We start from the raw sequence: 13,058 nt of genomic DNA on the forward strand, positions 1-13,058 counted from the left end.
TTCAATTTGTGATTTATATATTTACCTTTATTATAAATATTTTGCATATCATCCCTATGTATATCTTTCTGTTTTGATACATACATAGACTATTTGGTTATATTTGCTAGAAGATACAAATTTTCTTTCATGAAACAAAATGCCACTTTGTAAGACAAAATTAATTAGCTCTGATATTCAACATATTATAGAACTGGTTTTTTTCTAAGTAAACTATCAAAGAATGGAAATGAATAATTCTGTTTAGTGTTGTTATTTCAAAGTATTTCATCCTAAGCTGATGCTGTGTCAGAAGACTTGTTTGTACAAAGGAACACACATGGTCGAAAGAGAGTCATGCTTCCAGGGGACAGAAAGATACACAGGTGTCACCATAAATGGTTCTTCTAAGAAACAAGTTTGTTGGTGAAAGGACTTATACAAAGTCAGGATTCTATTATTTGAATTCTTTAATAGTATTTTTCACATGGATGATGTTTCTTTAATGTGACGTTGAGACAAAATTACATCTATTTTTACATTTTTTGGAGAAGGTATAAGAAATACGTATTGGAATGAAGGGAACAAGCAGTTTCCTGCAAGGTCCTAAATCATAATCCTCAATCTTAATCTTAGGACCATATAGGTTAGGAAGTATAAGAAACAAATGATAAGAAGGACAGCCTGAAGATCAACACTGTGCTTCAAAAATGCTTCCATGAGCGATTTAAAGATTATAGTTAATGTTCAAATAATCAGGGACTAGGTAAAATAAAAGTAAAGAAAATATCAGAGTAGCACAGCAAAAAAGCAGCCAAGTGCTATCGGAGTCATGTTCATTGCTTACCCAAATAACTGGGAAGCCCGGCATTAATCCTGTAGAATTTATTTTTTTTGCTTATTGTTGGTTTTATCTTTAAAGGAGATTTTAAAGGCCATGCAAAGGGGCTCCTGGGTGGCTCAGTCGGTTAAGCGTCCGACTTCGGCTCAGGTCATGATCTCACAGTTCGTGGGTTCAAGCCCCGCGTCCGTCTCTTTGCTGACAGCTGGCTCAGAGTCTGGAGCCTGTTTCAGATTCTGTGTCTCCCTCCCTCTCTGACCCTCCCCTGATCATGCTGTCTCTCTCTCTCTCTGTCTCAGAAATAAATTAAAAAAAAACAAAAATAAATAAATAAACAAACAAATAAATAAATAAAGGCCATGCTAAGCATTCACTAAGAATTAAGGTTTCATTCGGATCTCAGAATTGTTCACACTCCCAAGTCTTTTGAATCTAACTTGCCCTGCACAACTAGAATAAACAAAAAATGTAGTCTAGAGGTTGACGTAACACTTACCTGTCAAGGCACCTTAGAATAATAGTAGTCTTTCCCTGGAAATTGAAAGAGAAAGAATACTGTGTTAATGTCATCCACATGTAAAATTTTGTTATTCATAGTTGTGGCCAAAAATAGCTTTTAATCACTCGAATGATAAATTACCTGGAAACCAGAAACTTTCAGAATTGTTCCTAAGTTTGATAAGTGGAAAAAGTTAACTGTCAACTTTCCATCACAGTGTAACTACACTGCTATTATTATAATTATAAAGGCCTGCTGATGACAAATACTAGCAAATCATACCTCACTTTAGTGGTCAACTTGGCAGCTGTCTGAAATTTTCTCTCTATTCATCAATGCTAATTACTGGCTAAGCAGATGATTAGTGTCTTCTAAAATGTTTTAATTCCAATTGCTGAAGTGGAAATAAAGAAAAAAGGTAACATACAAATAAAGGACATACTGCAAATATGTTCAAAGTAGGCAATCCAGATACTGGGTTAGAGTATTTTTTGTCTTTCGTTTTACTTGTAGAGCATGTACTTGTTCTAAGCTTCTTGTTAGGAGTCAGAAAATGTAGGTTCTGGCTGTCTCTGCCACACAAAAGCTAACCTCACATTTGAGCCAAGGATTGGCTCAGTGGTTTGATCACTTTCTTTTTAATAGTAAAACTTAAAAAAAAAAAAAAAAAGATCTCTTACAAGAAAACAGATTCAAAAAAAGCGCAGCAGGGAAAGCTCTAAGGGAGGAAGCCTTTGGGTTCCCAGGAAAATAGTTTGGGAAATCCTGGACTGACAAAAACACAGAACATTTGAGTAGGGATTTTTTTTTTTCCCCCTGAAAACCTTTAAATTTTTTGCCAAAGAAAAAAAATCACAAATAAGTCGCTCTGGGTTATATCTGGGATATTATCAAATTGAATGACTTTAAAAAAAAAATAATGGGAAACATAAATAACTGAAATAGGACCCAAAATGTACACTATTGAAGGATGTTTGCTGGCAGGGGTTCTTTCAAAGTGAAAAACTAGAAAAAAAACTAAATTTCCCCAAAAGGGGACTGGCTAATTTAATTATTACAATCCCTATAATGAGACAGCATGCAGCTATCAGTAATGATGATATAGGAAGATCTTGCTGACATGGTAAAATATTTATAATCGACTAGCATAATACTGTTTTCAACTTTAAAGTAGCTTTTCCCGCTTCTTTGAGATGTACATACGTGCATACACATACACATTAATAGATTAAGAGATACAGAAACACACACACACACACAAATAAATAGATTCAGAGGGATGGCAGTAAACTAACAGTAAATGTGTCTAGGTGATGGATTTGTTAGTAACTTATTTTTTTATTATTATTATTTAAGTTTATTTATTTTGAGAGAGAGCAAGAGAGAGAGAGAGAGAATCCCAAGCAGGCTCTGTCAGCACAGAGCCCAACGTGGGGCTCGATCTCGTGAACCAGGAAATCATGACCTGAGCTAGAATTAAGAGTTGGACATTTAACCAACTGAGCCATCTAGACACCTCTGATAATTTTTTTAAGAAAATCAGGATTTTCTAATTTTCCTACACTGAACATGTATCACATGTAGCATATTTTAAAAGTTTTAAATCAATGAAGACTGTAGTACAGTAGTCTCCTCTCCCAAGATTTTGCTTTCCACAGTTTCAGCTACTCATGGTCAGCGGTGGTCTGAAGGCAGATGATCCTCTTCCTGACATGTCATCAGGTCAGGAGTAGCCTGACACTACGTCACAGGGCCTATACCACTTACCTCTCTTCGTCCATCATGAGGACATTTTATCATCTCACATCATCATAAGGTGGGGGAGATATTCTGAGTGGCAGAAAGGCCCCGTACACATGGCTTACATTATAGTATATTGTTATAACTGTTTGATTTTTAGTTATTGTCATTAACCTCTTACTGTGCCTCATTTATAAATTAAACTTTATCATAGGTGTTTATGCACAGGATTCAGTACTCTCTGAAGTTTTAGCATCCATGGGGGGTCTTGGAACATATCCCTCACAGATGGGGGGAGGCTACTGTACCCAAAAACTATTGTATTCTATGTACAAGAAAGCACAGAATCAGAATTACTCTTTCTTAGAATTGGAAGGAATCTTAGCTATAACTAGCCAATATTCTCAAATTCTCATGGTCCCATCGTGTTGATTTAAATTTTGATTATAATTTCATGTAAAGGTACTACTTGGTGGCAATTCCACATAAACGTAAACTCAGCTCTGGGCACTGAAATACACTTTTAGACTATCGTTAAAATATGGTCCAAATTTTTAAAATTCCCTAGTAAACTGCTGCTCTCTGAGTCTCCTAGGGTTCCTGGTTCAATAGACACTGACCTAGTTCAAGTTCATTCAGGGACTATCGAAATGAATCCTATCTTCCCTCCCATTACCTCAGTCACATCGGAAGTCCAGTCTTATCTTCTGGTCCGTGAACCCTGGAGCTCTAATTCCACAATCCTCTACACATCCCGTCATCTGGCACAATAATCCCCCCCTCTTCTCCCCCCAGACTCCCCAGTATCCACCTCTTCTTCAGAATGTTCTCTCCACCTGTCAGCCTTACCTAAAACATGGCTGCTTCTGGACCACTTCCTCTGGACTCTTGTTAAAGAAGACTATTTTTTCCTACCACCCCATGCACTTCAGGGCCCTCCTTGCTCCCCAATGCCACCTTTAAGCAATTAATTCCAGTTCCCTCATTTTGCAAAAGCTTTACAGGCTTGTCCCAGTCTACCGGGACGGCTGTGGTCATCTCTTCCGGCTCAGGCTCCCTTCCTCCTCAGCTGCTGTCATTAGTCTTGCTAACTTCACATCCACGTGGGCACAGGCAACCCACCTAACACTCTGACCTCTCCGTGCCTCTGACTCCTCAGAGACCCCTGCCTTCACTCTGCTTCTGCCGTACGTCACCTCCAAGGTGATACCTCGAATCACTTCACCACTGGAAACTGCACCACTTCCAAAATCGCACACGCAAAGAACACATTTCTCCACTACTTCCTCAGGGATCCCCAGAGTAACCACTCTGTGGCCTTAGTGAGACGCCTCAAAAGTCCACTGACCTCTCGACATTTCTCCTTCTCCATCAGCCCCCTCCTACCTCCACATCTTTCCTTTTCCATCTTAGAGGCCACAGTTTATCTTTACAATCATCCTTGCAAATACCACCCTCTCCCCATGGAGCCTGTTTCGGACTCTGTATCTCCTTCTCCTTCTGAGCCTCCCCTGCTCATGCTGTCTGTCTGTCTCTCTCAGAAATAAACATTAAAAACATTAAAAAAAAAAAAAGCAAACTTGGTAAAATACAAACACTGAAAACAGAAACAGTGATTTAAGTTTTACCATATGCATTTCTATTTTTTTATCTCTGCATTAAAAAAATTTTTTTTAATGTTTATTTATTTTTGAGACAGGGAGAGAGACGGTGTGAGCTGGTGAGGGGCAGAGAAAGAGGGAGACACAGAATCTGAAGCAGGCTCCAGGCTCTGGGAAGGATGTCCATTTGTGTGGGGAGGGCCTTCTGGGGCACAGCCCAAGACAGAGGAGTGTTCTGGCTACCTGGGCACTGACATCACCTGGTAAAAATGTGGCCTCGTTGATGCAGAGGTCAGGTCCAAAAAGTTTGTCAATATGCCCCTCAATGGAAGCATGAAGCACAAAAATAAAAGCGTAATATGCACCCCAAATAGAGACAGATCATCATGCCGCATAAATTTCAGCCTATCGTGTGACCTTTTGTACATAGTGTCACCAGCAGTTCTGCCTTCCTGGCATGAACTTTGTGAGTCAGGCAGAGCTGGGTGAAGATAGGGTACATCTGTTCTTGCTCTGCACGGCCACTTCCAAAACGCTTTTGTGTCCTTCGCTAAATGAAACAGATACTCCCAGTGAGTGGGGAGAGGTCCCTTCCTACCCATCAGTGGCCCTGGGGACAGGCTGCCATATTTTCTACATGTTTTTCACAATCACAAATAACCCTTTGTCATTACATTAGTAGCATAACTCAACTATTCCTTGAACAACAATCCTAAAAGTAAAGTAACTGATTCCAAAATATAAATATTATTAAGATAATGACTTATCAACTTAGATGCTGACTGACTTATTTATTTTTCTGACATGGATAGTTGTTTATTTTTTAAAATATTTATTTACTTTTGGGAGAGCACAGTGGGGGAGGGGCAGACAGAGGGGGACACAGGATCTGAAGCAGGCTCTGCACTGACAGGCTCATAGCAGTGAGCCTGGCGTGGGGCTCGAACTCATGAACGGTGAGATCATGACCTGAGCTGACGTCAGACAGTGCTCAACCGATTGAGCCACACATGTGCCCCCTGACTTGGATATTTAAATGAATCCTGGGGGTGCCTGGGGGGCTCAGTCAGTTAAGCATTAGACTTCAGCTCAGGTCATGATCTCGGGGTTCACGAGTTCGAGCCCCATGGTGGGCTCTGTGCTGACAGCTCAGAGTCTAGAGCCTGCTTCAGATTCTGTGTCTCCCTCTCACTCTGCCCCTACTCCGTTCATGCTCTGTCTCTCTCTCTCTCAAAAATAAATAAACATGAAAAAAAAAGAATCTGGCTTTTATACTCAAATGAGATCAAAGATCTGAATGTTTTCAAATTATGAAATAAAAACAATAATGAAAAAAATGTTTTTAAGCTTCGTTTACTATTATAATTTTTCACAGATTAATAAACATTTTCTAATTCCTCTTAAATATGGTATTAGCTGAGCAAAAGTGAGTTTACCAACTTCAAATTCAATGGCTCTGTTACCATGAATTTGAGCAAGATGTCTAAATATTATTTTTAAAATGTTGTTATTACAACATTAGATGAGAAAAACAGTAAAAAATTAATTCTTCATTTCACATTAAAATTCTCTCATCAGGATATTTTTCAATCACATATTTTAGTCAGAATGTTCATATGGTGATCAAAATTATTTCTTAAATTCCCACTTACAGTGCACAACACTTAAAGTCCTCAAAAGACATAATGTGGTATTCCATGTGAAATCAGCTCTCTGGTGATCTGAAGGATATGCTATACCTGTGCATATATCAACGTATGGATTTTGGCTGACCTCTCTTAACTGTGACATTACTAGAGTCAGGGATGATAAACCAATTTTATCTCATGTGACGACCCCTTCCTGGAATGTTATGGATCAGAAATCATCTTCAGGCTCAGTAGAAAAGGGTGCTGTAATCAATAAAATGTGTGTGGAAGATGTGGAACTAGTATTTGGTATCTCTTAAGGAATCCTGAAAAGCATCTTCTTACAACCAGATTGTGGAAACTGGAAAAGGAAAAATTTCGAAGTCAAGATACTTCCTTCCCACTTTTCTTCTATCCAGAGGTTGAAGTTTGGGAACAGAAGGGAAGCTCTGGGATCTGGGAACTAAAATGCTAGTCAATGACTATGTTTCCTGGCCAATACCTAGGAATACTTGAGTGATTGTCGCTTGATAAGAGAAGAAACCTATGTCAAGAGGATCATAAGACCATGTCTATAGACTTGACAATCTAAATCTGAGTGGAGAGAATCAGAGAAAAACATGCAGATAAATTGAGATGTCATTAAATATGACATTAAGAACACATTTAAGACAATAATGGAAGAGGACCCAAGTAATTCAGAAGAGAAAATAGCTTAGACAAAGCCTGGAAAGAATACTTACAACAAGAGAGGCACAAAAGTGCAGGTAATAATAAGTGCAGTATTATCACAAGGGAATAAATGACCTCATAAGAATTACCAAAACTTGCGGCATGAGACTTACGAGTGCAACATATTAAATATTTTTTAAGTTGATTTATTGAGAGAGAGAGAGAGAGAGAGAGAGAGGGGCAGGGGCAGAGAGAGAAGGAGAGAGAGAGAATCCAAGCAGGCTCTACACTGTCAGTCTGGAGCCCGACGTGGGGCTCGAACTTATGAAGTGTGAGATTATGATCTGAGCCAAAATCAAGAGTCAGATGCTTAACAGACTGTGCCACTCAGGCGCCCCTATGAGTTCAACATATTGATGTAAAGAGACAGAAGGGGAGAGAAAATACAGCACATTTTGTCTGTTTATATGGAAACTTACAAACCTGCATGAAGGAATGCTGTACAAAGAGCAGAACACGTGTAATGTTGTCATGTAATTAGACTGTTGCCTGGCTGTATGAAACGAATTAACACATGGTATCTCATGGTACGCATCACAAGAGGAATACAGATAAAATCTAATAGTGAAAAAGATACCAACTATTCAAAAAATTTTTTTAACATCTATTCATATTTGGGAGATGGCAAGACACGGAGCATGACCAGGGGAGGGACAGAGAGAGAGGAGACACAGAATTCAAAGCAGGCTTCAGGCTCCAAGGTGTCGGCAGAGAGCCTGATGCAGGGCTCGAACCCATGGACTGTAAGATCATGCCCTGAGCTGAAGCCGGACGCTTAACTGACTGAGCCGCCCAGGTGCCCTGAGGATACCAATTCAAAAAGTGCCTCCCTCAGTTTGAATTGAGTTTTCTGTCACTCCCAAAAGAAACAATTCAGACTGAGATAGAAACTAGGACCAAGGGAAGAAGTTAAGTGGCTCATTCCAACACAGAATTCTATACCCAGATAAACATTCAACCCAGAGTGAGGGAAAATAAAGGAAATTTTAGACATGCAGATGCAGCATCTCATAAATTTTACTTCCCATGTAAGGCTTTCTCAGGACACTACAAGAGAATGCACTCCACCAAGGTAAGGGAATGAAGCAAGAATAGGGAAGAAACAGGATCCCGGAAACGGAAGTTCCAACTCAAGAAAGGGGCAAAGGGAGTTCCCAAGATGTTGGGGAGGGACGGTGGCTGTGTAGCCGCTCCTGACAGCAACAGTGCAGACTAACACAGGGGGTTAAAAGACGGCAGGACTCTGGCTGCAGAGGGGAAACTTCAGATGGTCTGATACAACTGCCTAGATGAAAATTATACTGAATGTCCGGTGGGGATTGTGGAGCCAGCTGCAAGGAGGGTCCCAAATGATCCCTACTTCCTGGTATTCACACCCAGGTGAGGTCCCTCACGCTGTACCAGAGTTGGGTCTTTGTGACCAATAGCTTATGGCAGAAGTGATGGCACATCACTTCCAAGATTAGGGCATAAAAGACTGCAGCTTCTGTCCTGGGCACCCTTTCTCTTTTGGATTTCTTGCTTTGGAGGAAGCAAGCTGCCATGGTGGAAGCAGCCCTACGGAGAGGCCTCTATGGTGAAGAATCGAAGCCCAGCCAACGGTCAGCAAGGAAGCGAGGTCTCTTGCCCACTACCATGTCAGGGAGCTTGGAAACTGATTCTCCAATTTAGCTGAGCTGTGAGATGACTTTAGTCCCAGATGACACCTTGACTACAACTTCATGAAAGACCACATAACTAAGCTGCTCTCGGGTTCCTGACCCTCATAAACTAGGTGAGACGATGCCTGCTGTTTTAAAAGCCACTAAGTTTTCAAGTAATTCATTATGTAGCAACAAATAACTAATGCATATAAAAACTGAGGTGTGTACAAAAGCTAAGCAAATAAAACAATGGACATTTTTATACTTTTGGGAAAAGTTACTCAAGGAAAAGAAAGTAATCCACTTGGCCCAAGAGCAAACAAGTTTTAGAAATAATAAATTAACCCTGAATACCGATTTAGCCCAAAATTTTAATAAGAATTATGTTGCAGACTAGGGCTGGAGGGAAGCACTTAAAAGAGGCAGAAATGGGGCGCCTGGGTGGCTCAGTTGGTTAAGCGTTGGACTTCGGCTCAGGTCATGATCTCATGCTCGTGGGTTCGAGCCCTGCATTGGTCTCTGTGCTGTCAGCTCAGAGCCTGGATCCTGTTTCAGATTCTGTATCTCCCTCTCTCTCTGACCCTCCCCTGCTCATGCTGTCTCTCTCTCTCTTAGAACAAATAAAATATAAAAAAAAAAAGAAAAAGAAAAAAAAGAGGCAGAACTACGGACTTCATGCTGACAGCGTGAAGCCTGCTTAGGATTCTCTCTCTCACTCTGTCTGCCCTTCTTCATTTGCGCACTCTTTCTCTCTCTCAAAATAAACTGTTATAAACAAACAAACAAAGGAGAGAGAACTAGGGGCACCTGGCTGGCTCAGTCAGCAAAGCTTTCAACTCTTGCTCTGGGGACTGTAAATTTGAGCCCCACACTGGGTGTAGAGATTACTTAAAAATTAAAAACAGGGGCGCCTGGGTGGCTTAGTCGGTTAAGCGTCCGACTTTCGCTTAGGTCATGATCTCGCGGTTCGTGGGTTCGAGCCCTGCATCGGGCTCTGTGCTGACTGCCAGCTCAGAGCCTGAAGCCTGTCTCAGTCTGTGACTCCCTCTCTCTCTGACCCTCCCCTGCTCACGCTGTCTCTCTCTCTCTCCTAGAAATAAAAAAAAAATTAAAAACAAAAAATTAAAAACAAATCTTAAAAAAAAAAGAGAATGAAATGCTCTTCTATTATCAAAAATTCAACAGATAAGGTCTAACATTTTTAGCCCACCAGCTATTTCAGAAATTAAGAGGCAAATTAAAGAAAAGAAGTAAAAGATATTAAGGAGGCTGCTTTGAGAGGCTCTGCACAATGTGGAGAAGTTTGTTAATTTATGCACCTTTTGAGTATCTTTGAGCTTATAAACCACGTATGTGAATCACCTTAATAAAAATAATTAAAAACAGACTGTAACAAAGGGCCCAATCTAAGAAAATTAAGGACAAAAGAATGTAAATGAAAAAGGCTTACAGATCTCAAGCTCAACGTTAGTGAACAGGGTTATGGGACTTGCTAGGATTTTTCTAAGCAATAATAGGAGCACAGCGTCTGGTAAAAGAGAAGGTGGCAGACCTGGTCTATTGCAGTTCAGCAAAACCTCAAAAGCTCTGTTCCCTCCTGAGAATGACCCAGTAGAACAATTCCGGGTGAGAGTTACTAAATCATGACAGAACCTCTATGACTGATATGGAATCCATGACACAGAAGGCGTGACCAAAGGAAAGGAAGGTATTAACGCCGAAACACACTCAGGGAAACAAAATGGTTGCCTCTAACGATCCGAAGGGCAATTTGAAATTACTTAAAGATGTAACAAGTAGAAGGGAAATCAGGCTTAATTTTTACAGGTGAGAATTAAAACCAAGGAGGGGCGCCTGGGTGGCTCAGTTGGTTGAGTGTCGGACTTCAGCTCAGGTCATGATCACACAGTTCGTGGGTTCAAGCCACGCATCAGGCTCTGTGCTGACAGCTCAGAGCCTGGAGTCTGCTTCAGATTCTGTGTCTCCCTCTCTCTGACCCTCCCCTGCTCATGCTGTGTCTGTCTGTCTGTCTCTCTCTCTCTGTCTCTCTCTCTCAGAAATAAATAAAACATTAAAAAAAAAAAAAGAATTAAAACCAAGGATCAGGCCTGGAATTAGAAATACTGAGTATTTGTATACTTTCATAGGTCAGAAATAGGGACAGTGGATGTTCCACTGAAACACTCAGGTTTTCCAGTAACTAGGAATTAACAAAATGAAATTAACCTGCTTTGTGAAAGACAACTCCCCCCATTGCTAGAGATAGTCAAACTATAGAACCATTCTTTATAGTGGCTCTTAACCTTTTTGAAGTGCTGGAACACTGAGAGAATCTAATTTCCCATAAAAATGCACTGATACACAATCACACACAATTCAGCATACACTTCTAGAGAGTTCCCTGGCCCTAAGAAGTCTTCCCATGGGCCCCAGAGTGCGAATTCCCACTGTGGAAGACCAGGGTAGTGCCAGGTTCCCTTCAGTTCCTATGACTCTAGTTAAGTGAAGGTTAAGTGTATCATATTCTACAAGGTTCATGTTTTTATTATATATGTGTCTGTTTCAGTTGTACAAGTTACAAGAACTATGGGTCATCAGATTAGTATTTACAGCGCCTTTGGGTAGTCTGATTAGAAACAAGTGCTCCTTCCTCGGGGCTCCTGTGGCTCATGCTGGAGCACACCACTTGACAAGAAATGCTGAGGCTGTTAGTGCCCATTCAACTCCCAGCAGGCCCCTTCTCCAGATAGGGCACAGCCCGCAGGTAATCAGCAGCCCAGAGTTTGGTCATCTGGTTAAAGAGTTGAAGAATCCAAATGTTTACCAGAGAATTAAAACAAGTTTTACCACTGGTTGCCAAATCATCACAATACTTCAGGAAAAAAAAAAAAAAAAGTAGGAAAAACTGCATTACCCCATTTTTACTGCCAATGAAGAAAACAGATTTTTCTCCAATTTCAACTCCATCACCTTCGCCTCCACTGCTTCCCCGTTTTTCCACTTCCGCTTTTGCAATTTCCCAGAGAGTTTCACTAGAAGAGGCAGAAAAACAAAATTCAGACAATCAAAGAGAATCCTTCCCAATATCTGGCTCAAGCTCAGGGAAATCTTAGGTTAGTTAAATTTAGAAAACAAATCAGCATCCTTTTCGGGGGGGAGGGGGGAGGGCAATAAGCCGATAAAACCTCTGAGGATTGGTCATTTTCCTTGTACTGGTTCATACCAGACAGCTGAAAATAAGAAGCAGCACCTTTGCCATGAAAATGTGACGCTGCCTTAGTCTGGGGCTTTTGGCCAAGGTCGGAAGCTGTGTATGTTAGCTTCTCAGACATGTACATGAATGTACACAGAATTCTGGAAATCTACAACTTGAAAACCACCAACATCTAGGAAAATGGGGGGCCAAATAACCTTTGCTTTCTGATAGTTCTTTTTTGTTTTTTAAATTCTATTTCTGGCTCAAGATTCCCTGTTTTAACATATAAAATATAATGAAAGAAAAAAAAGTCACCTAAAATCACAGTTTGAAAACCATCCTTCCATTTATCTCTCTACAAACATATGTAATTTTTCACAAATAAGATTGTACCTTTTATGAAAGCAAAAATGAAAAATGGAGTCCTGAACTAAAAAAAAAAAAAATGCAGACAAGATCTAATGCGTTCTAAGCCAGAATCTGCTGCTTTCTACATGGCAAATTACCCAGCTTCTCTGAATCCTCCATTCCTTTCATTAATTCAACAATTGTTTACTGAGCACCTAATACAGGCAAGCTTTTGTGCTTTTCCCCAGGCTTACTTCTGGTTCTTCATCTCGAAACTGCCAATTAAAGAAAAATACTAACCTTGTAAGACTGTCATGATTGATTGTTAAAATGGGATAATTCGTTTCATTTAGGGCTTGACCTATATACAATTGTCTAAAATTATTGGGAGCTCATAATTATTATTCAAGAAACAAGGATGAAGGAAGGCGCTATAAAAGACCAATATAGGTATCCCTATGTGTTTATGCTAAATGCATGCTCTTCTTTCACAGGTGAATCCCCAGGAACTCAGCCCAGGCCGGTCTTCATTTATACACCTTTTTTTTTTGTTAAACGTTTTTTTAAAAGTTTATTTTATTTTATTTATTTTTTTTAAATGTTTTATTTATTTCTAGGAGAGAGAGAGAGACAGCGTGAGCAGGGGAGGGTCAGAGAGAGAGGGAATCACAGACTCTGAAACAGGCTCCAGGCTCTGAGCTGGCAGTCAGCACAGAGCCCGACGCGGGGCTCGAACCCACGAACCGCGAGATCATGACCTAAGCGAAAGTCAGACGCTTAACCGACTAAGCCACCCAGGTGCCCCTAAAAGTTTATTTTAAAAGGAAGAGAGAGAGAATCCCTAGCGAACT

General features: G+C 40.4%; 1 protein-coding gene across 2 annotated transcripts in view; it reads right to left on the minus strand.

The window, feature by feature from the left end:
• Positions 1 to 13,058, minus strand: part of DYNC2LI1 (dynein cytoplasmic 2 light intermediate chain 1) — a 39,640-nt gene that overhangs the window by 25,499 nt on the left and 1,083 nt on the right. For both annotated transcript variants that reach the window (XM_039232391.1, XM_039232390.1), the window contains exons 2-3: positions 11,578 to 11,695; positions 1,317 to 1,351 (exon numbers count right to left, since the gene is read on the minus strand). In XM_039232391.1, the coding sequence (XP_039088322.1) occupies positions 1,317 to 1,351; positions 11,578 to 11,695 (153 nt within the window). The remainder of the gene's footprint in view (positions 1 to 1,316; positions 1,352 to 11,577; positions 11,696 to 13,058) is intronic.

The sequence above is a fragment of the Hyaena hyaena genome, unplaced genomic scaffold (assembly GCF_003009895.1).
Source record: "Hyaena hyaena isolate Hyena2069 unplaced genomic scaffold, ASM300989v1 scaffold_64, whole genome shotgun sequence".
Lineage (NCBI taxonomy): Eukaryota > Metazoa > Chordata > Mammalia > Carnivora > Hyaenidae > Hyaena > Hyaena hyaena.